The sequence below is a fragment of the Sinohyriopsis cumingii genome, chromosome 14 (genome assembly GCF_028554795.1).
Source record: "Sinohyriopsis cumingii isolate HCF-2022 chromosome 14, ASM2855479v2, whole genome shotgun sequence".
NCBI lineage: Eukaryota > Metazoa > Mollusca > Bivalvia > Unionida > Unionidae > Sinohyriopsis > Sinohyriopsis cumingii.
In genome coordinates, this window is record NC_142974.1 from 103,249,397 (window position 1) to 103,275,927 (window position 26,531).

A 26,531-nucleotide genomic window follows, 5' to 3' on the forward strand; every position below is an offset into this window, starting at 1 on the left:
CATAATGATGGCAGTCATCTGTTGTAGTGCACATTTAATGAAGTCATGTTTCAACTGGAGAATTTGACGATCAAAAGAAATTTCATTTTATACACTAAATTATATGACGTCTTCTAGTACTACATGATGACTCCCTGCACTCTAATTGACCCACAGTTACAAATAAAAGTACTGGACCACAGAGAAATCAGTTCCTGGAAATCTTCATAGGTTTAATGCAGAGCTAATCCAATAATGAAATTATTTCAACTATAGACATTCATCTATCTCTAGTGTACAAACCAGAATTCACATATAGTATTGAATGACATGAGAAAAACAAAGAAACTGTAAAATGTTCTCAGCAGGAATGATGCTTTACTTCTGTAAGGAAGACCATTCCATGATTCCAAATGTTTTGTGTTGAAACCAGCTCTGATATGAGCAATAAGATTTTCAAATTAGCAACTGTGGTGGCCATGCTGAATATTCATTTGGGACAAAGTAAACATCATAAACAAGATATTACTTAAAAATGCCACCACAACAGCACCATCCATTTAGGAGGAGGAGTACTGATAACAATATTTTCAAGATGACCATCGTTACATCCATATTTGATAGAATGTTGACACAATTTGCACAAAGAACCAGTCAGACACCATAAGAGGTCTTTTTGGTCAACTCAAATACTGATTTGGAGAAAGAGCTAACACAACACAGTGGCCATATCAGATGCATTTTTGTTTTATTCAGGACCAGCTAGACACCATAAATGGTGTTCTGGTGAAACTCTAATGAACTATAATGATGTAAGTTTATATATAGTCAGAATATCAGTAACAAAATTTTGAAGCTAGCTGTAAATGACTTCCATATTTCAGATCAGATTGGCACAGTTTCATCTAGGCCCAACAACCATCATTATGTTTAATCTTTGGATAGGAAAAAATAATTATTCGTTTTTGTGTCCTAAGACTTGATTCCATGTAAACAACATTTTCAGTCTCCCAACGCTTATTGATATAAAACTATTAAGAAACAACATAACTGGTGGAAGAAGAATCCAGAAAACTCTGGTAAGAACCACTTACCCACAGGAAGTTACTGGCACATACCCACAGTGGCCAAACCCAAGACTCAAACCACACAGACAGAGGTGAGATGGCAGTGATTGATAAAGACGAGTGCTTCAAACTATCATCTGCCCAGGACCTCCATATATTTCGGTTAAATGATCCAATTATTAGAGACAATAATAGGATTGGGGCATTATTGGATAAAATTTGCTATCTGGAAAATGATTAGTGTTAGAAAACCTATGAAAATTAATTGCAGACAAATATATTACATAAATGGGCAACTGGAAAATATTGAGAATTCTCTAAATTCCACATTTATTATCACTTATCATAAATAGTGACAATATTCATCCAAATGCTGGACATTTTAATTTATGCATGTACAAGGGTGGACTATGATTTTCAAAAATACTTTTCCATGCAGGTGAAGAGGTGAGTATGGTTGTCACTTATCCAAAGAACCTTTCATTTTGTTTTGTTTTTATTGGTTACAGCAAAGGTGAACAGTTTTGGAAAAGCCGATGTTACATACAGATTATCTCTGATTATCTCTAACCATGTATGGTATGGAAAAAATCACTTCTATGGGTGGTCACCTATTTTTGAATGTGCCTTCCCCCCACCCAGGTGTATGTTTAAATGGAATAGCCCTAACCAAACTCACTTTTGACATTGAAACTATTTGTCTATCAAAATGAATAATTGACTAAATAGCTAAACCTTTCAAGCAACATGATACATCATGGGATATCATTTATACTCCTCCAAATTCAATTTTCATTTGTCTTGAGCAATAGGGCAACTCAAAGTCAAACCTGATGGTCCCTGTAATCCAACGGTTTCACAGAAATGGTACATATAATCTTCCATTTAAATGTGTACCTTCACACCAGCATCCCTGAGCTTCATCAGCTGTTGTTCCAGGAGAAACCACCGAGTGGGTATCTGTTCTCCCCAGTACGGCTGCTGTGATGCCACCTCTACAATTTTCCTCTTTAACTCCTCCAATTCGCTGTCCAGAACTGTGTTATCAATGGCAAAGTCCTCATCTATCAAGTGAAATCTGGTAGGTTTCTCCCTTAGATAAGAGATTTGAATGTGCCTTCCCCCCACCCAGGTGTATGTTTAAATGGAATAGCCCTAACCAAACTCACTTTTGACATTGAAACTATTTGTCTATCAAAATGAATAATTGACTAAATAGCTAAACCTTTCAAGCAACATGATACATCATGGGATATCATTTATACTCCTCCAAATTCAATTTTCATTTGTCTTGAGCAATAGGGCAACTCAAAGTCAAACCTGATGGTCCCTGTAATCCAACGGTTTCACAGAAATGGTACATATAATCTTCCATTTAAATGTGTACCTTCACACCAGCATCCCTGAGCTTCATCAGCTGTTGTTCCAGGAGAAACCACCGAGTGGGTATCTGTTCTCCCCAGTACGGCTGCTGTGATGCCACCTCTACAATTTTCCTCTTTAACTCCTCCAATTCGCTGTCCAGAACTGTGTTATCAATGGCAAAGTCCTCATCTATCAAGTGAAATCTGGTAGGTTTCTCCCTTAGATAAGAGCGGATGTCCATTAAGTATCTTTGTCCACATTCACGACAATAATTCTAGAATGGAAGACAATTCAAAATTAAGAGACAACCAATCTCCTTTATCAGAATGACAGAAGGCATTATTTATAAACTGTATTTGTTCAATAGTAAAGACTTATTTGGTGAAAATTCATTCAGAGTCTCAATGACAGTCTCATATCATTTTTTCCAGAAAGCAACAAATATAAATAAATTGTCCAGTTTCCATTTCCGCAGGCATTCACATATTTCCATTTCATGCATCAGTGTTGACACTAAATCATTTACACTGGGACTTTAAAACAGTCACTGATTTGTTCTCAGTTAAGAAATAAATGCTTTAATATCGAGATGTTTCATGGATTTTTAAAAACAAACAATCATTTGTGCTGTTTTTTTACTCTTGTTCAAGGAAATTAATAACGAGTTTGTTGCTGGGGGACTGGCTTGGTGTGGATATGATGGCTTCTATTTATAAATGACTAAGTCAATGATCTTGCCCTGCTGAAGTTGAAGGCTTTCACTCACACCAAGCTGCCAAAACTAAACATTTTATGAGGTGCACGGAATCACTTTTATACTTTACAAGTGAACTCTGAACAAAAGTTGTTAATTGTATGTGGATTAAATTGGGGACGGACACTGATGATACTTGAATGGGATTGAAATAGTGGTGTGGTGTTGAATTGTGATGCTGTTCATTATGAATGCAGCACTTGTAAAGGTAAACATTTCATTCATTTCATTTTCGTATTCTAACATATTGCTTACAACATAGTATTATCCACTCTATGCAAAGGATAAACTAAATCCTTGATGAGATTGGTTGATTAGCATTAAATTGCAAAATTTGATCTTGTACCGGCTTTTTCTGTTCTTGATGATACAAGGTACACGTAGCAGTACAAGTCTAGTGGACACACTGGAATATACAGATAATGCAGGAAGAAGTTGCAGACAAAAGGTGCCAACCATCATATGTTAAAAGTTGTGAATAAAAAGTGTAAATAATTTAGTGAAACAAAAGAGAATGTTTTGATCATTGCTGAGAAATTTGATGTCTGACAGATTTAAAATTTTAAAAAAAGTATTTATACATTCTAAAGCAGTGGGAAAATGGTTACACCGTTTAATTCTACCCTGATTGGATCTAAAAACTGATTTCGATTCAAGATCAATAATGATTCATAATTATTTTAAATGACATTAATATCTGTTTTGTCAAACATTCCGTATCCAGCAAAACAAAACAAAATATACGGAGTTATTTGGGCCAAAAGTTACAATCTTTACACACAGACATACACCAAAGCTTGGATATAATTTAGGCAGTGTTCAATATTTCTTATGAGGAAAAAAGCTGAGAGTTCTCTCCCATTACAACATTAAAAAGGAATGGTAATCATCCTTCAAAGAGAACACTGTATCAAGGAGTGCCATTTTTATAGCAAATTGTTGCCACTGCCTTAGTCGCTGATAACATGATTTATTAATATTGCAGAAACAGTTTGATATTTGCTTAAGGATTAGTGGACATGGAAAGTTTGAATAATTCAATGTGTTTTCTGTAATATATGCATATTACTATTATTATAACACTAAGCTCTATTCCAGTATTACATAAACAAGGCCGAAATCCTACGGGTAAAGAACAATAATCATTAGTGTCAATAATAGGACATTATTATTTGAACGGCAGATCTGTAATCTAAATTACTATTATTATCAGACTAAAGTAGATTCCATTACATAGACATAGTATAACTCGTACTGATAAATAATCAATATTCATGAATTAGTGTCAAAACAGATGGCATTCTTTTGAATGACAGTCATTTAAACTTGTTTTTTGTCTTCTCTTATCCAGACCTCATATTCCTAGCATGACTTATCATTTGTGCCTTTTTTTAGAAAAAGGCAATAGCCAGTCAATATTATTTGGTGTAACCTTACAACATTTCCTTTTTGATAATGGAGTAGTATTGTGAAAAATGGCAGTTAGAGATTTTTGTTCTTCAATTTTAAGTTTTATCTTCCCCAACAAACTTATTGAATAACATTGAATTATCAACTGACAAACAGCAAAACTATTCACTAAAAATATCATCTTTCTAAGAGGCTCTCATTGAATATATTCATATCTCAAGTTAGTTTTGCCATGTTGGATGACTGACAATAATTTGCATGCCATTTTGTATAAAGAAAACTGACAATACCATGTAATCAGCTGCAAAGACTATACTCAATGTATTGAAAGATAATCCCTTCAATCATATTGAATGAACTATGTCAAAACAGTCCATACAAGCAGTCAGTTCCAATAAATATAAGTCCTCCTTGCATGCATCAAAGCATGATGTTACTCTATATTGTTGCTTATAGCCATCATGTATGTAGTTAAATTATGTATATAAATGTGATGACCAACTTACCCTTTGAGCTTGCAAGGCATGCTGGATACGATTTATTTCACTAGTGTTGTTTCCACGAGGAAAACCTGGTGTGGCAATGTGACGTGGATAATTATAAAACTTTCCTGGCTGGTTCTGGAAATAAAAAGGAGCTAGTAGAATGGTACACAACTGTTAATATAAAACATACCCCACCTCTATGGCGTCACAACATATACAACGAGACTCTATGATTCCATAGTCAAAATCGTGCATATCTCTTCCAAAATATAGTGCTAGAACAACAATTGGTCAACACAGATATATTCTCAAGCTGACTATATGATGTGATAATTTTCATATCCAGCCACAAACATATTTGACAGTGGATATAATGCATTCTCAGAATTCTGTCTGTCATATATCATATCTAGCTGCAATCAGATAAAAAATTAACTCTAGCAATTATAGGAGAAAAGATTAAACACTTGTTCATGTCCATAATATTACCTATCTTTGAAGCAATTAACTGAAAACTGCAATATAAGTTTGACTTGCCAGGTTGTAACAATAACAAAACATGTACTATCATAGTTACCCTCAGATGATGACCACATGTACAAAGTTTCATGAAATGCATTTAAAATGAAGAGATGTGTATTGTTCACAATGTTTCCTCTAAAAGAATGAAAAGAGCAATGACATCAAAGAAAAATGATGGATAAAATGAGTTCTTGATATATGCACATTCAGATAATGACCATAAGATCAATATCAAGCTTCACAGAGATCCATGAAAAACTGTGAGACTAGATATTATGTCAGAAACTGCGTTGAACTGCAAAAGGAATCATACAATAACTGTAACAACAAGAGATCAAAGTGTGAGTATCTCTCACTTTGCATTCATAACAGATGACCATTTCCACAAGCAGGCTTGGGTTGTATTCTAAGAACACAACCGATGTAAAACAACTCAGACTGTGTTATGCTAATTTGATCATTTTTGACCATATCCTCTGATAACAATTTGTACACAAGATAACGGCACAATTAACAGTAATTCAAAGTCATTCAACATTTTAATATGAACCAATTAGCTTACAGAATTATCATGGATATTGGTTGATTTCTAATTTTAGGTCATGGATATTAATTCCAAGAAACCAACAAGGTATCCAGTTTTAATCCATACAAAGAGGTATTAATCCCATTATTGTTAATGATGTGTGTTCCAAATATGTTTTTCTACCTTAATAATTACTGGCTGATAATTATCAAGATGAAAAATGTCAACTGCTGACAAGCACAGTATTATTTAACTCAAGCCAGATGACATCCAACTGACTTTGAACAAACTGGTATGTTAACCTTACTGTTTTATCGTAGGTTACAATAAGCAGTTGAAAGGGAATTGGACTGAAATAAGTCAATCACATAACAAGCTAACCACCTTTGTAAACATTTTGTGTAGTAACTACAAATGCCAATGCAGGAATAAATTGTTGCAAAAAGGTGTAAAATATAAGATATGATCGGTTCAGAAGGAAAAGTGAAAAACAATAAAATTAAACAAAAAGAGGTTGAATTCTTTGATCACTGCTTAGAAATATGATGTCCGATTTAAATACATACTGCTCATATGTATTTGCAGAACCCCATGCATCTCAGTGAGGGATTTAATTCCCTCCACTTTCGCTCCGTGATAACGCTCTGCAATGGAGTAATAGAATACTTACAAATCACCACTGTGCCTCAGTTGGCATGCGGATGGCATCTCCACTATGAAGCGGTTGAGCAGCATTATAGATTAGCATTTGAAAAGCTAACCAATGACGATCACCCATATAAAGACCAAGACATCTTGAATGATTAACAATCAAATACCATTTCAGCTTTAATTGATCTTTATTTCAATCATATATATTGACAATAGAAATTAATTTAAAAGTTTTATATATTTTGTCTATTTAGGATACTTATGCGCTGACTTGACAAGATGTCCACCTGGTTGAGCTTCTCTTGAACAGTGTAAATTTATGTTACTCTTTAAACATCAAAAGTAATCATCTGAAGTAGGGGCAATTAAATTCTAGAAAACACTGAATTTACAATTAAATGCAAACCACGTGTAATGGCCCAGTTATGAGATTGAATAAAACATCTACACAACTATCAAATAGTTTAATTTGGAATGCATGTGTACTGTAAGGGACTGGCCATTTAATTTTATGGGGCTAAATTATTATTTCCGACTGTAGTATTTTTTATTATTTCATTCATCACAAGAGAAGTTTGTCTGAAGTAAAGCAATGACTGGCAGTGTCCTTTTTTATATCACAAATCTGTATACAAAAATGGTTTTCAAGCATTTACACCCACCCCCTGTAAAACCTCAAATTGTCTATCCCTAATACACACTTGGCTTCAGCAGATGTTCAGCAGAGACAAAAGCAGTGTTCATTGTAAACAGTGTTATAAAAATATCAGCATCAGAGGATGTAAATTCAACTTGGGAAAGGTGTGTTTCTATCACAAAAATGACTTAACATGTTGCACTTAATACATGTAGCTCAATCTATGGTTCAGTCATTAACAACGTAAATTTTACTGATTGACAGTTCAATTGTCAATGAATGATGACCACCCACAGAAAGACCAAGATATTATGCAAGACTTACAAACACATACCATTTCAATAATCAAGTGATCTTAGTTTCTATCAAATATGTTGGGACAATAAAAAATAAAAGAAAGAAGTCTTGTACATTCTGTACATATAGAAAAGGTTAATTGACTTCTTTTCCATTATGCTTATACCTTTACTTTATTCAGAGAAATATGAACAGACCAAATGCTATGCATTTACTTGAAGATATACACACTATATTGATCTTCTCTTGATTAGTGTAAATGTATCTTCTGTTTAAGCATGAAAAGTAATCCTCTATGGGTTCGAAAATTGAAGTCCAGTTGACGGCCTCTTTTGTTTAAAAACAATCCACCAAAAACTAAAAACAAATTCTGAATTTACAAATCACATGATGACAAAGTCACACGGTTGAATGAATATGTACTTCTTAAATTTTAACTACATATATGCTGCAATGGACTGGCCATTTAATTTATGGGCCTAAATTGTTCTATCCAACCAGGACACTTTTGTCATTTGATTAATCAAAAGATAAATTTATTTCAAATAAGAAAAAGAATGACATAGTGTCCTTTTTATAATAAAAGTCTTAAGTTTAAATAACCCCTCTATCATCCTGAGATTGGATGTCAGAAGAAATAATACAAGATATCGCTAAGAACTCCTCAGGGCCCCATCCCCAACCTGCTAAACAAAGTACACACACACAAACATACAGTCACTTACTTGTCACTTGAAATGTTACCAATGTTTGTGTTTTTGCACATGTTTATTTGGTATTATGCACACTTTGAGTAAATAGACAAAGACTTTTGCTTTGGTGCCCTTTCCAGGAAATGTTCTACCCCCCCCCCCCACAAAAAAAAAAAAAAAATTGACCTGATCCAGTCCTACACATGGTAAATGATCCAGTCAGAATTTATGCAACATTGTTTCACGTCAGTGAAGTATGAATGCAATTTTGTTGTAACAGTTTTGATGTCTATTGTTCGGTATCATTCTTTTCACTGCATAGACTGAAAAATTACTGAATATGTTCATTCCAATAACAAAGTATTGAGAGATAGAACTATTAGCACTTTCTGAAGTTTTTGTTTCGTTTTAAGTAGAGGATTCCGTAATATGCAGTACAAAGCACTCAACCAAACTGAGAGATATGTAGAGACCAAACTTGGTATCAACACTACTGATAGGTATCTAATTTGTGTGAAGCCATTACATCATGTTAGAGAAATACAAACTGGACAGCCATAAATGTATCAATCAATCAATCAAAAGAGATGAGGAATCAATCCCATGTCTTCCACTGAATCCATTTTAGCAGCAAAGCAGTACACCAATACAGAAATCCGCTAAATACTATTGAAAGAAATTGGCTTGCATATTTATTTTTTGTCTCAATAGTCAAATTCTTCAAATTGCTTTTACTGATCACTGCCATCTCACCTCTGTCCACGTTGGTTTTAGTCTTGAGATTAGATATTGTGGGTATGTGACAAAGCATGCTAGCTGTTTCCTATGGGATGGAGGTTCTTTAATACTGGGATTCTCCCTGGTTCTTCCTCCACCAGCAATACTGGCCACCATGAATAGCCTATTATGTGCTGAAAATGGTGTTAAACCCCCAAATAACAGCTACAATATATTCAACTATTGACCATAAGATATATCAAGTTTCACAGTGATCAATGAAACACTGGGAGACGGGATATCATGTCAGACTCTGCATTCAACTGCACAATGAATTGGACAATGATTGTAACAATAAGAGGCCACAGTATGATATCTCTCATCTGGCATACATAATTAGACCATTGACAATTTCCATCAGAAGCCTTATCACATATTGTGTCAACAAAACCTGTGTCAAATATTTCATGAACTTTACATCATGTTGATTTGACCTATTGTACCAAATTTCTGATGACAATTTATACTAAAGATAAAGACGTATTTAAGTCTCATTAAAAGTTATCTAACAGTGTGGTGATATTAAATAATTACCAGACAAACAATCTAAGCATTTTATATTGATTTCTAAATTGAACATAATGTACATTTGTTCCAACAACCAAATGAAGTGCCCAATTATAATCCACATAAAAAGGCCACAGTCCCAATATCATTACTGTTGTGTTCCTTAGATGCTAAGTTTGCTACTCTGATAATTACTGCTTATTATTATCACTGATAATTATCAAGATGACAAAATCCAACTGATGAAAAGCACAGTACTGTCCAGCTCTGGTCAGCATGGCATCCAGCTGCCATACAATAAAACGGTATATAAACCTTACTACATTATTTCTCATAGATTACAAACCATACTTGAAAGGGTGCCAGCCTTAATTCATCCAATCACATATCAAGTTAACTACCTTTGTAAATGCTGCCATATATTCTCAGTTTTGAACTAACAGTGAAAACAATTTAACTAACTAAAGCAAGGAGACTCCTGATCATTGCTAAGAAATTTGGTGTCAAAATTATTTAAACAACATCATTTATACATTCTAAAGCAGTGTGAAAAGGGAATGAATGGAAGATATTAGTTACACCATATATCTAACTTGATTGTATTTACCAGCTCGTATTGTAAATGGATTGATGATTATTCATAATAATTTGAAATGGCCAGTTTTATCACACTGATTCCATCTCCAGCAACACCAAAGAAACATAAAAGAAACAAGGAAGTGAAATTAAGTAACAATGCTGGAAAACAGAAGCACACCAAGATTTGGTTGCATTCAATGCATTTTGAATATTTCTCAGGATGAAACAAGCCGAGTATTGCTTAAAAAGGCTGCTGGAGATTTTCTCTTGACTTTTAAGCTTATTTTCCAGCACAAATCTACAAGAACATCATTAAATATTCAACTTAATAATATCAAAACTGGTCAAACACTATTTGCTAAAAATATCATCTTTCTAACAAAATCTGATTGAATATCTTGGTATCTCAAGTTAGTTGTAGCGTTTTGGATGCATAACAATAATTATCATGCCTTTCTTAATAAAGCAAACTGACAATACCAAATTGTTATGGACGAGTGCATACACTGCTGAATGCAGTCAGTTTTGATAAGCAACAGTACTCATTTCATGGATCAAAACATGGTGTACACATATATATTGTTGTCCACTGGCATCTGTAGGTATATTGCTGTACATATGTATATTGCAGTCCATTGGTGTACACACGTATATTGCTTTATATTGGTGCATGCAGATATATTGGTGTACATTGGTGTACACATGTATATTGCTGTATATTGGTGTACAATGGTATATGGTTGTGCAATGGTATACACAGTGATATTGCTGTACACTGGTGCACAGGCATATTACTGTACAATGTCTGCACAGGTATATTGCTGTACATTGTTGTACACAGATGTATTGCTGTACAATGTTGTACACAGATCGATTGCTGTAGACTGGCATACACATGTATAATGGTGTACACTGGTGTACACAGGCATATTGTGCATATTATGTAGAATGGTGTAAACAGGCCTATTGCTGTACATTGGTATAGACAGGTATATTCTTGTGCATTGTTGTACACAGGCATATTGCCGTACATTGGCAGACACAGATATATTGCTGTACACTGCAGACCTGCCAACACTGATGTGACCGTCTCAGTAAGGCAGTTGACTTTTTTCTGAAAGTTTGACCAGTTTTCAGTAAGGTGTAACAAAATATCATAAACTGCTTTGTAACGCTGGCAAACATACTTTTAACAAAGTTTGGTATTTGAAACATGCAGCGACAGCAAAAATTATGTTCAAATGAAAAGTTTGCAAAGTACACTTATACCTTATTTAACACTAGTACAGTTGCACAAACTTAGGTTCCAAAGCCTATGCAGCTCAATGGGCTGTTGCTATCTCATGTTCAGATTTCTCTGAATAAAGTAAAGGTATAAGCATAATGGAAAAGAAGTCAATCAACCTTTTCTATATGTACAGAATATACAAGACTGATGTGTGTCAGTTCCAGATATGCAGCCTTGCATAAGTTTATGACATGTTGGTGTAATGAGAGAGTACTGTCCACAGTGAAACCTAGGTTAGAATTAAACTAAAAACTGAAGCAAATATGGCAGCTGTGGTTAAACACTGATGCTTTAGGTGATACATGAATACATAACATCCACTTAGAATTTTCATCGATCATAGAAATCATCTTTAATTTTTGTCATAAGATCAAATATTTTGAACATTCAGAATAAGAAGGAACGTCCTTCCACCACTTTTATAAATCCATATTGCCCTTAAATTTTGTGCTACAGCTGTTTTATACAAGCTGGATGGTGATTCTCGGTTTTCCCACAAGGATATAAGCCACTAGAAATATGGTAATAATTGTACAAATTAGTAGGTATGTGTTCTTTTTCTTGTCTTTAAACACTGGAAAAGTAACTACTGTTCTTTTTCTTGTCTTTAAACACTGGAAAAGTAACTACTGACTCGTAGTCACTGTCTGGCAATATAACTTGAGACACAGAAGGTGTTGTGAACAATGAGATCTTCCATTTTTATTTAAGTCACTTCCATACATGTTTTCATGGAGCACTGATGTAATGCAGTTCAATAGAAACCTAGCAGTATTCTTGCATAATTAATTCTTATTGTGATTCAAAAGCTTCAAAGACACTAATATATTTCTTTGTTACTGATACTGATATTACAATCATACAATGAATTCGGATCTGAAAGTATCTGAGTCAGCAAAATCTTGTTCTTGATTGAACAATCTTGTCTAGTGTTTCCTATTGCATTCTTCTAACAACAACTTGCGAAGAGGTCTTTCAAACTTGGGGAAAAAAACATTATTACTACATGATTCATAACAACAACAATAATGGCCAATATTCCATTAAGATTTACATATTTGCATATATATTTGAAATGATTTTAATTGCTGATTTTGTAGAAAATCAATAATCAAATGTAAAAATGTCATGACATTATAGATCTGTATACAAATGTTGTCAACAGGATTGTACTTTCTCTTGTATCGTATAGGGGGTTTTCTATGTAACGTTTCAAACGTACATGAGTATCAGCTTGATCAAATAATCAAACATTTGGTGTAGTCTAACTATTGTGGATAATAACAAGACTTATAAAAATAACACCGGACCTCATAAGCGTGCTAGCCAAAATTGGTTTCCCAGATGTCATATGATGCCAAGTTTAGGATTACAAGTTGTGTAGGTAGATGATGAAGATCTGTCCATGACAGCCACATTTTTAGGCTGAGTATGCTCTGTCTATAATTTGAAAGAGGGATATATATATATATATATATATATATATATATATATATATATATATATATATATATATATACAACATATGGTTATGTTACTGCAAGCTTTAGATGCAATACACTGAAAATGTTGAACAATGAATTCACATAAATAAGTACTTTATGGTTTAGACACCTTTTATACATCTTTATTTCAGGACAAAATAATTGTATTAAATGCATCCAGCTGCAAATTGGATAAAGGAATAACTCTTATCAAAAACATGGAAGAAAGAGATTAAACACTTGTGTGCATTTTTAGATCATCACCATAATATATACCTATCTTCCGGGAAATCCATGCAAAACTACAAGATAAGTTGGACTCACAAGGTTATAACAATGACGAAAGTTGTGATATCTTAGTCATCCTCAGATGATAACCACATCCACAAATTTTCATGGCAATCTATTTAAAATTCACAATACTCTCTCACAAACAAGACAATAAGAGCAATGACATCAAAGAAAATCGATGGACCAAAGTGATATCTTGATATTTAGATACAAGGGCCCCCTGGGTGGCAGAGTGATCCAAAGTACATACCTTTACTGATCAAAGTCATCGATTGTCTATGTCTGCATGGATTTGATTCTCAAGATTGCCCATGTGGGTATGTGAGAAAGCTTGCCACTAGATTCCCCTGCATTTGAATTGGACAATTGTGAGGCTACATATTATGTCAGACACCGCATTCAACTACAAGATAAATCGGACAATAATTGTAACAACAAGAGACCCAAGTGTGATATCTCTCACCTGAAAAACAACTGAACCATTGATCATTTTCATAAGCAGGCTTATGTTGTATTGTAACAATAAAACCTATGTCAAAAAACTTACAAACTTCATACCATTCTTATCTGACCTCTTTTACCATATTTCTGATAACAATTTGAGCTAGGTTTTGTAACTTTGATAATTACTGGTTATTAGTAAAACTGATAATCATCAAGATGACAAAAGTCAACTGATCAGAAGCACAGTATTGTTTAGTTCAAGTAAACATGATGTTCGGATGCCATAAAATAAAATGCTATGTTAAACTTACTACCTTCTTCCTTACAGATTACGAAATGTAATTGAAAGGATCCCAGATTTAAATCAATCACATGACAAGCTAACTACCTTTGTAAACACCGATCTCTTTATGAAGCGACAACTACAATCCATGTATTATGTGTTATTTTTATAACAGGACCATCCTCTGGCCTAAGTGGATTGAGTGTCTGCCTTTGATGCTGGAGGTCGCGGGCTCAAACAACGACCAAATCATAACACATAAAAAAGCTACTAACAGCTGCTAAGCTTTGTGCTCGGCATTACGCGATTAATGTTAGGACTGGTTAGCCTGTTGTCAGGATAATATGAATGGGTGGGACATGATGCCAGCATAATGCCCCAGAACTAGACATTGCTATAAACTGTCACAATGCAGACACCATAGCGACATGACTGAAAAATTGATAAAAGCTAAGATAGAAATCCAAATCACAAACATACACAGTCCTTTTATAAAAGAAGGCAGTAGCAAGACAATAGTATTTTGGTGTACCCTTACATTTTATCCATTTGATAATGTAATAACATGACTGTCATTAAATTATCAACTGACAAACATCAAAATCGGTCAGAAACTATTTGTTAATAATAGCATTTTGCTCAACAGATCTGATTAAATGCCTCAGTATCAAGTTAGAGGTAATTTTTGAATGACTGAACATAATTTGAATAAAGAAAACTGACATTACCAAGTCAGCAGCTACAAAGACAAAAATCACATTTAAAAAGATAATGCCTTCAATCATATCTTATCAACTGTGTCAAAACAGTCCATAGAGAGAATAGCACATGGAAAGAATGGCTAAGAACAGCATCATCCTAAGAATGGCCTGTGGGAAAGAAAAACAAAATACCGTGATAAACAGGACAGATGCATGAGCAGTAATATATATGGACAATGACAGCATCCCAAGTCCTGTCCGTAGAATATGGCCAAGATGCAAAAATAAAAGTTGAGACACACTTACCATTTGGGCTTGCACACCATACTGGATGGGGTTTCTTGGAGCAGGTTTATTAGCACCTTGGAAACCAGGCATGACAATATGACCTCCATAATTACCAATCTTACTCTGCAAGTTCTGAAAATACAAAAGAGCTACTGGAATGATATGCGTTGTTTATATAAAATATAGCCCAACTCTCTTGCATCGCAAACTTGTACCCTAAGACACAAACTATTCCATAGTCAAAGGCATGTATTACTCTTCCTTACTATAGTTCTAGCGCAATGATTGCTCAACATGCATATATTCTGAGGATGACTATAAGATACACTAACTTCTGTATCCAACCACAACAACATTTCAGAGTGGTTATCATGCATTAAGAAATTATGTTGCGTACTACATCTAGCAGCAAATCAGATAAAGCGATATTTCTATTAAAATCATGTGGAAAAAACACTTTTGTGTATATTTATATAATTTACATAACATATACCTGTCTTCAAAACAATCCATACAAGTAATTATAAGATAAGTTGGACTCAAAGGATAATAACAATAAAACACATGCGATATCATAGTCATCCTCTGATGATGACCACATCTACAAAGTTTCCAGGGAAATTCAATATAGCAAAGTGATTTCTTGACATATGCATACTGAGATAATGCACATAAGATATACCAAGTTTCACAGCAATCCATGATAAATTGTGAGGATAGATAGTATGTCAGACAATGCATCATATTCCCATTATAGTTACTACAGCAGTATGTTCCTTAGCTAATTTGTTACTTTGATTTAGCACCAGGTTACCAAGTGATCTAAAACACTTGCCTTTGCTGATCACTGTCATCTACCCTCTGTCTGAGTAGGTTTGAGTCTCGCAATCGGCCAATGCCAGTATGTGAGAAAACTGAAAGTAGCGTTTCATGTGTTGGTGGTTGCTAACAGGGGTTTACCCAGGTTCTTAGTCCACCAGTTATATTGGCCAACAAATATAGCCTATCTTGCACCGAGAAATTTCATTAAACCCCAAAACAACAGCAAAAATTACTCGTTATTATCAAGATGATAAAAATCAGCTGTTGACCAGCATAGTATTGTTCAAGTCAGCATGACATCTGTTGGCATGTATTTTAACTTTCTTTATGTTTGTCTCATAGATTACAAAATGTAATTAAAACCATATTGTGTAATGACTACAATTTTCCCGTGCAGGATTAAACTGTTGCAAGAAGGTACAAAATGTCAGTTATTGTCAGTTTATAAGGAAAAATGAACATAAATTGATTAAAGTAAAAGAGGGGGGAGGCCTTTGATCATATTCGGACAAAATTTTACTTCAGCCATATTTAAATAAACATCATTATTGATACAATCTAAAGCATCAGGAAAACAGAATGAATCGACAAGGTTTCTATCCAGAGTTAATTTGCATGTTGGTTTTGTATCACAATTGCTCATCATTCATAATTATTTTAAATAAACACTGATATCAGTTTAAACACACTAATTCCATTTCATGCAAAATTTTAAAAAAGTGAAATTACATAGGTCTATGTTTCAATCTTTATACAAAGAAAATCACAAAATCTGGATTAAATCACAGTTGTCTTCAATATTTTTCATCTGAAGAAAAAAACACCTTTGTCTTTGCCCCAGGCATCAAAAAGGCATAGTAATTTTTCTCCAAATAAACATTTGAAATATCTATCCACATATCCAAAGGGTGTCTTATTCTGGATTGTTGACAATGATATTGTTAATGTTGCCAACTTATTATTATTATTATTATTATGAAATTCTAAAATCTGCAATAGAAATAATTGATTTGCAAAGTTTGGAAACTCATATGTTTCTTGTTTAATTGAGACATAAACATTGACGAGAGATTAACTGGCATGGGCACTGTGGAAAGAGTGTCCAGGGTTACCTACTACAGTGTGCCTTGGGCAATGCTTTTTGATCCAATTGGTGAAGCCTTAAATAATGCACTTTTGTTAATGTACTGGAAAACAATGAACCAAACTAAACCAGAAAAAATCCACTAAAACATTTGAGGGTGGTTATCGTGCATTCACAGAACTCTGTCATATACTATATCCAGCTGAAAATCATATAAAGCAATAACATGAAAGGCATTACATACTTTTGTGCATGTTTTTGTCATGTCATAATATATACCTATCTTCAAAGCAATACATACAAAACTTCAAGATAAGTTGGACTCTCAAGATTATAACAAGAATGAAACATGTGATGTTATACTCATCATCAGATTACATCCACATCTACAAAGTTTCATGATAATCTATTTAAAATGATGAGAGATTTGTAGTGTTTACAACACTCTACCATACATAACAGGATACAAAGAGTAATGACACCAAAGACAATTGATGGAGCAAAGTGAAGTTTCATTCTAAATATGCATCTTCAGATAAAAACCATAAGATGTACAAAATAATAGCAGTATAACTGTAACAACAAAAGACCCAGAGTTGATATCTTTCACCTAGCACATAACTCAATAATTCATAATTTCCATAAGCAGCCTTATGCTGCATTGTAATAACACAACCTATTAAAATAACTAATAAACTGTGTAAGGCCGATTTGACCTATTTTACCTTATCTCTGATAAAAATTTGAAGGACAAAATAAAGCATTAAAAAAGTCAAGTCATTCAAAGTCATCCAACATCTCGATGATACCAGAAACTAACTCATAGAAATCTCGTGAACGTTGGTTGATTTCTAAATACATGGACACACAACATGGCAATAAATTATCTAATTTGAATCCATACAAACAGATAGTAAATATTAGGGCTTAATTATTAGCCACTCAAAGTCATCTCAATGATATGAGCTAATTGCCTGAAATTTCATGAATGTGGTTAATTTCTGAATTTAGTTCCAACATGCCAATAAATTCTTTAATGTTAATCCATACGAAGAGGTACTACTGTAATAATCATAAGATTAAGGCTTAATTAATAGTCATTCAAGGTCATCAAACATCTTGATTACATGAATCAATTAAGAAATCTCAGGAATCATATTTATCCATGTAAAATAAAATGGTATATTAGTCTTAGTAGTTTCTTTCTCATAAGTTACAAAATGTAATTGAAGATGGATGAGACTAAAACCAGTCAATCACATGACAAGCTATCTTTCTAAGCACAGACCATTTGGTGTAGTAACTATTAATCAAAATTATTAATATCAGTGGCATGACCTTGATTCCATATACTGGAAAGGGACAAGTAAAGTGAACTTATATGGGCACATGTATCAATCTTTATACAGACACACTTCAAATTTGGATTAAATCAAGGCAATCTTTAATAGTGACCATAAATTAGAATTTTCAGAATTATAAAAGGTTGTTTATCTGAAGGTTTGCGTCTTCCTGAGACCACACAAACTGAGAAACCCACCCTTTCTAATTGTGTGCCCCATGCCAACTGAAAAGCAGCAGCGTACTGAAAACATAGCTATTCACAAGAGTGAATCAGGAGTCCAGTCAGAAACTGGTTCCAATCTAGACATCAATATAGATGGTAGCAAAAATCAGTCCCAGAGTGGATCCAAGCTGAAAGTCAGTCCTTGTGCAGTCATCAGTTTGCTAGAAACAAGAACTGAATATGGTGTAACTGAAGTTTCTCTAGGGAGCCCAATTCTACCACCAAGTTCAGAGCTCCCAGGAAAGCAAGGTATAAGCTGCTGACAACAAAGTTTTGATAACAAGATCCACTATGAGGGCCAGAATTTCTTGGATCACATCTGGTTGAGCATGAAACCTCCTTTGATTGATAAGGAAAATCATATCTATGTACACAACATCCTGAGTAGGGATGAGATTTGACGCCATTAAATCATAGATTAAACCAAGATGAGGTCCAAGAGAAGATAATCTCAGGGGATACAGTGCATCAACCAGTCAATGATATATTACTCGATGGGACCAGTAAAGATCTTGTGTGTACTGCTATTACCCCCATCACCCATGTAATGACTCAAAAACCATGTGCTCTACTGTATATGGATACTAACAGCATAGTACATACATTGGCTTAGGTTCACACATCACAATGTATACACAAGTCAGGCATGTGTTCTTGATATGTGATTGGCACAATACCATTCATCTCTCTGATTTGTTCTGTATGAGGGATGCCACTCTTCTATAATGGGCATAATGGTATCAAGTGTGTGGAGTTTTCATTCCACATATTTTGCAAAGTATGACAAACTTACATATTTATACATAACTTTGTCTTAACACGAAATCTTTCATTCAGAAATGGGTGACTATTGGGCAGCAGTGGCTTTGTTGCTTTATCTGCTCTTTTATTACCCTTTATGTCAAAGTGACTAGGCAGTGAACAGTATACCTTTACTTATACTGTACAAGAACATCATAATTCCATAATATCTGGGATATTGAAAAGTTTGCAAATTTTAAGATTGTGCAGTTTTCAATGAAGAAAGAGAATCTGAAAAGTTGACGTAATTTGTTGGGTTTGTTTTGGGTTTGAATGTAATTCAAAGCTTTGAATATGGCTGTAATTTCTGCAGTAAAATTTGTCCAGCTTTATCCAGTAAACAGATCGGGATGGTGACATGAGATGTTGCAATGGCAGATCCAACTCTGTTCCAACTTTTGAGCTCTCTGTATACAGGGATATGTGGCTGTGATAAGATACTCTGCTTTCATTGAATTTTCTCTGAAATGATGGAGTATTCACTGAGGACATTTTGAATTCACAAAGATCAAATACATATAGTTTTCTTTGGAGATATCGATGATCATGGTGGTGATTTGGGAATACAGAATTTGACAATATTTCCAACACTGACTTTTGCTAAAGAGCCAACCTCATTAATTTGAGATAAAGGTATAGTTCGTTTGCCTTGATATGAAGGCTTTCAGAAAAGAAATTTAAATACACCCAGCCAGAGTCTATGTCCCTTACTGTGTATTGAATCAAGTATCTGCAGGTAAAATTTACAAGCTGTTTGTTACATAATCATGCCATGACCAAGTTACTTCTTACTAATGACCTGCATAACAGAAGCAAGACATTCCAGTCTGCTCCCCAATCAGTATTTGCCATGACACATATTAAATCCAGGGCTTTGTGGCATTTGTCCCTGAGAATTTAATATGTGGAAGACAATTGCATAAAGGTGAAAATAACTCCTAAAATGTATACTCTATCTCTACAGGAATTATAAATCTATCATGATGTTTTGGGTCATCATGAATATTATGTCACTGGTATAAATGAATGCAGTTAGTTTCTAACTACAAAAATGTGGAAACATTGTTTGTGCCCATCTGCTTCTGGCATTCAATAGTATGCATACTCTTTCCACAACAGCAAACAAATATGATGACAGTTACTGGTGCATCCTAAACCCAAAGGTGGTTCAAAAGTCAATGGAAAAAAGATACCTCATATGCTCTACATGACTAAGGAATCAGACTGGAATCATATTCTTTTTTATTCTGAACCTGCAAATTACTAATTGGAGGTGAAAATATTAGCTTGGACAGGGAACCTGGCATCATATGAATGAAATAGCAAAAAATGTATTACTGATACTGGTATTTAAGTTTATAATGACTCTAACATTACTGCATGGAAAGGTAACATTAACAGATAAATCAGCATTTGATGCCCCATCACTGACTATGACATCAAGATCCCCAATGCAGGCTCTATCAGAGAACTGTACATTCCCCTCCATCTGCAAAAGGGGACACATATTTGAACAGGGGTAGGTGTAGGAGTCTTGAATGGAAAAAATCAGGAACAGATGGCAAATATGATGAGTAATTTTGACACAATTAGTGTTTCTCACAATCATGCATTATACTTCTAGACTAGAGCCTCCAGGATGGAACAGACCATATCCTACTTCAATTAGGCATGGACTGTGTCCTTTGAGTGATGTACTTGAAGACGACTATCACTTTATCATTGTGTCCTTTTTATTATGTAATCAAATATGAATATCATTTTATCATTGATTCTGAGCATTTTGTGATGTACTCAAAGATCAGTATCCATTTATGACTTATCTGCTTTGAATTAAATCCATTGATTGTTACCTTTGGGTCTGGTAAAGTCCGTAAAATTTCGACTGAATCATTTAAATGCCATCATAGTCATGGTTATCAGAAATCTCGGTAATTTTGTTTTCAGAGCCTTTATCTTAAGGTCTGACTAAATGCTAGTTATATATCAACTAATATATATATATATATATATATATATATATATATATATATATATATATATATATTCATTGAAACTACTAAATATACGCAGACCATTTCTAAAAATTACATGTTTCATTTCACCATCCTAATATCAAAAGTTATTTTTGGAGATGATATTTTAGAGGAATTGACAAATATCTGAGTGAAACCCTATGTTGATATGACCATCCAATCAGGAGAAGTAGCGATACGAAATTAAAACTACCAGTATGGATACTATACATATCTCAGAACAGTACCATTTTTAATAAGGTCCAACTACACCATCATATCAACAAACTGTATGTCAGAACAGTACCATTTTAATAAGGTCCAACTACACCATCATATCAATATATTGTATGTCATAACAGTACCATTCTTAATAAGGTCCAACTTGACCATCATATCAATATACTGTATGTCAGAACAGTACCATTTTTAATAAGGTCCAACTAGACCATCATATCAATATACTGAATGTCAGAACAGTACCATTTTAATAAGGTCCAACTTGACCATCATATCAATATACTGTATGTCAGAACAGTACCATCTTTAATAAGGTCCAACTTGACCATCATATCAATATACTGTATGTCAGAACAGTACCATTTTAATAAAGTCCAACTTGACCATCATATTAATATACTGTATGTCAGAACAGTACCATCTTTAATAAGGTCCAACTTGACCATCATATCAATATACTGTATGTCAGAACAGTACCATCTTTAATAAGGTCCAATTGGACCATCATATCAATATACTGTATGTCAGAACAGAACCATTTTTAACAAGGTCCAACTTGACCATCATATCAATATACTGTATGTCAGAACATAACCATTTTAATAAAGTCCAACTTGACCATCATATTAATATACTGTATGTCAGAACAGTACCATTTTAATAAAGTCCAATTGGACCATCATATCAATATAATGTATGTCAGAACAGAACCATTTTTAATAAAGTCCAACTTGACCATCATATCAATATACTGTATGTCAGAACAGTACCATTTTTAATCAGGTCCAACTTGACCATCATATCAATATAATGTATGTCAGAACAGAACCATTTTTAATAAAGTCCAACTTGACCATCATATTAATATACTGTATGTCAGAACAGTACCATTTTTAATCAGGTCCAACTTGACCATCATATCAATATACTGTATGTCAGAATATAACCATTTTAATAAAGTCCAACTTGACCATCATATTAATATACTGTATGTCAGAACAGTACCATTTTTAATCAGGTCCAACTTGACCATCATATCAATATAATGCATGTCAGAACAGTACCATTTTAATAAAGTCCAACTTGACCATCATATTAATATACTGTATGTCAGAACAGTACCATTTTTAATCAGGTCCAACTTGACCATCATATCAATATAATGTATGTCAGAACAGTACCATCTTTAAAAAGGTCCAACTTGATCATCATATCAATATACTGTATGTCAGAACAGTACCATTTTTAATAAGGTCCAACTTGACCATCATATCAATATAATGTATGTCAGAACAGTACCATCTTTAATAAAGTCCAACTTGACCATCATATTAATATACTGTATGTCAGAACAGTACCATTTTTAATAAGGTCCAACTAGACCATCATATCAATATACTGTATGTCAGAACAGTACCATCTTTAATAAGGTCCAATTGGACCATCATATCAATATACTGTATGTCAGAACAGAACCATTTTTAATAAGGTCCAACTTGACCATCATATTAATATACTGTATGTCAGAACAGTACCATCTTTAATAAGGTCCAACTTGACCATCATATCAATATACTGTATGTCAGAACAGTACCATTTTAATAAAGTCCAACTTGATCATCATATCAATATACTGTATGTCAGAACAGTACCATTTTTAATAAGGTCCAACTTGACCATCATATTAATATACTGTATGTGAGAACAGTACCATTTTTAATAAGGTCCAATTAGACCATCATATCAATATACTGTATGTCAGAACAGAACCATTTTTAATAAGGTCCAACTTGACCATCATATCAATATACTGTATGTCAGAATAGAACCATTTTAATAAGGTCCAACTTGACCATCATATTAATATACTGTATGTCAGAACAGTACCATTTTTAATAAGGTCCAACTTGACCATCATATCAATATACTGTATGTCAGAACAGTACCATTTTAATAAAGTCCAATTGGACCATCATATCAATATACTGTATGTCAGAACAGTACCATTTTAATAAAGTCCAATTGGACCATCATATCAATACACTGTATGTCAGAACAGAACCATTTTTAATCAGGTCCAACTTGACCATCATATCAATATACTGTATGTCAGAACAGTACCATTTTTAATAAGGTCCAATTGGACCATCATATCAATACACTGTATGTCAGAACAGAACCATTTTTAATAAGGTCCAACTTGATCATCGTATCAATATACTGTATGTCAGAACAGTACCATTTTTAATAAGGTCCAACTTGACCATCATATCAATATAATGTATGTCAGAACAGTACCATTTTTAATAAGGTCCAACTTGATCATCATATCAATATACTGTATGTCAGAACAGTACCATTTTTAATAAGGTCCAACGTGACCATCATATCAATATAATGTATGTCAGAACAGTACCATCTTTAATAAAGTCCAACTTGACCATCATATTAATATACTGTATGTCAGAACAGTACCATTTTTAATAAGGTCCAACTTGACCATCATATTAATATACTGTATGTCAGAACAGTACCATCTTTAATAAAGTCCAACTTGACCATCATATTAATATACTGTATGTCAGAACAGTACCATTTTTAATAAGGTCCAACTTGACCATCATATCAATATAATGTATGTCAGAACAGTACCATCTTTAATAAAGTCCAACTTGACCATCATATTAATATACTGTATGTCAGAACAGTACCATCTTTAATAAAGTCCAACTTGACCATCACATTAATATACTGTATGTCAGAACAGTACCATTTTTAATAAGGTCCAACTTGACCATCATATCAATATACTGTATGTCAGAACAGTACCATTTTAATAAAGTCCAACTTGATCATCATATCAATATACTGTATGTCAGAACAGTACCATTTTTAATAAGGTCCAACTTGACCATCATATCAATATACTGTATGTCAGAACAGTACCATCTTTAATAAGGTCCAACTGGACCATCATATCAATATACTGTATGTCAGAACAGAACCATTTTTAATAAGGTCCAACTTGACCATCATATCAATATACTGTATGTCAGAACAGTACCATTTTAATAAAGTCCAACTTGACCATCATATCAATATACTGTATGTCAGAACAGTACCATTTTTAATAAGGTCCAACTGGACCATCATATCAATATACTGTATGTCAGAACAGCACCATCTTTAATAAGGTCCAATTGGACCATCATATCAATATACTGTATGTCAGAACAGTACCATTTTTAATAAGGTCCAACTTGACCATCATATCAGTATACTGTATGTCAGAACAGTACCATTTTTAATCAGGTCCAACTTGACCATCATATCAATATACTGTATATCAGAACAGTACCATTTTTAATCAGGTCCAACTTGACCATCATATCAATATACTGTATATCAGAACAGTACCATTTTTAATCAGGTCCAACTTGACCATCATATCAATATAATGTATGTCAGAACAGTACCATCTTTAATAAGGTCCAATTGGACCATCATATCAATATACTGTATGTCAGAACAGTACCATTTTTAATAAGGTCCAACTTGACCGTCATATCAATATAATGTATGTCAGAACAGTACCATTTTAATAAAGTCCAACTTGACCATCATATCATTATACTGTATGTCAGAACAGTACCATTTTTAACAAGGTCCAATTAGACCATCACATCAAAACAATGTATGTCAGAACAGTACCATTTTTAATAAGGTCCAACTTGACCTTCATATCAATATACTGTATGTCAGAACAGTACCATTTTTAATCAGGTTCAACTTGACCGTCATATCAATATACTGTATGTCAGAACAGTACCATTTTTAACAAGGTCCAATTAGACCATCACATCAAAACAATGTATGTCAGAACAGTACCATTTTTAATAAGGTCCAAAATGACTATCATATCAATATACTCTATGTCAGAACAGTACCATCTTTAATAAGGTCCAATTGGACCTTCATATCAACATACTGTATGTCAGAACAGTACCATTTTAAATAAGGTCCAGCTATACGATCATATCAATATACTGTATGTCAGAACAGTACCATTTTTGGTAAGGTCCAACTAAACCATCATATCAACATACTGTATGTCAGAACAGTATCATCTTTAATAAGGTCCAATTAGACCTTCATATCAATATATTGTACATCAAAACAGTACCATTTTTAATAAGGTCCAACTTGACCATCATATCAATATATTGTATGTCAGAACAGTACCATTTTTAACAAGGTCCAATTAGACCATCACATCAAAACAATATATGTCAGAACAGTACCATTTTTAATAAGGTCCAAAATGACTATCATATCAATATACTCTATGTCAGAACAGTACCATCTTTAATAAGGTCCAATTGGACCTTCATATCAACATACTGTATGTCAGAACAGTGCCATTTTAAATAAGGTCCAGCTATACCATCATATCAATATACTGTATGTCAGAACAGTACCATTTTTGATAAGGTCGAACTAAACCATCATATCAACATACTGTATGTCAAAACAGTATCATCTTTAATAAGGTCCAATTAGACCTTCATATCAATATATTGTACATCAAAACAGTATCATTTTTAATAAGGTCCAACTTGACCATCATATCAATATATTGTATGTCAGAACAGTACCATCTTTAATAAGGTCCAATTGGACCTTCATATCAACATACTGTATGTCAGATCAGTGCCATTTTAAATAAGGTCCAGCTATACCATCATATCAATATACTGTATGTCAGAACAGTACCATTTTTAATAAGGTCGAACTAAACCATCATATCAACATACTGTATGTCAAAACAGTATCATCTTTAATAAGGTCCAATTAGACCATCATATCAATATATTGTACATCAAAACAGTACCATTTTAATAAGGTCCAACTACACTATCATATCAATATACTGTATGTCAGAACAGTACCTTTTTAATAAAGTCCAACTACACCA

At 33.6% G+C, this 26,531-nt stretch overlaps 1 protein-coding gene across 1 annotated transcript in view; it reads right to left on the reverse strand.

Annotated features, from left to right (window-relative positions):
- Positions 1–26,531, reverse strand: part of LOC149784523 (uncharacterized) — an 89,490-nt gene that overhangs the window by 46,934 nt on the left and 16,025 nt on the right. The window contains exons 4-8 of the mRNA XM_089933002.1: positions 20,734–20,790; positions 15,046–15,159; positions 5,082–5,195; positions 2,442–2,685; positions 1,944–2,110 (exon numbers count right to left, since the gene is read on the reverse strand). Of these exons, the coding sequence (XP_089789128.1) occupies positions 1,944–2,110; positions 2,442–2,685; positions 5,082–5,195; positions 15,046–15,159; positions 20,734–20,790 (696 nt within the window). The remainder of the gene's footprint in view (positions 1–1,943; positions 2,111–2,441; positions 2,686–5,081; positions 5,196–15,045; positions 15,160–20,733; positions 20,791–26,531) is intronic.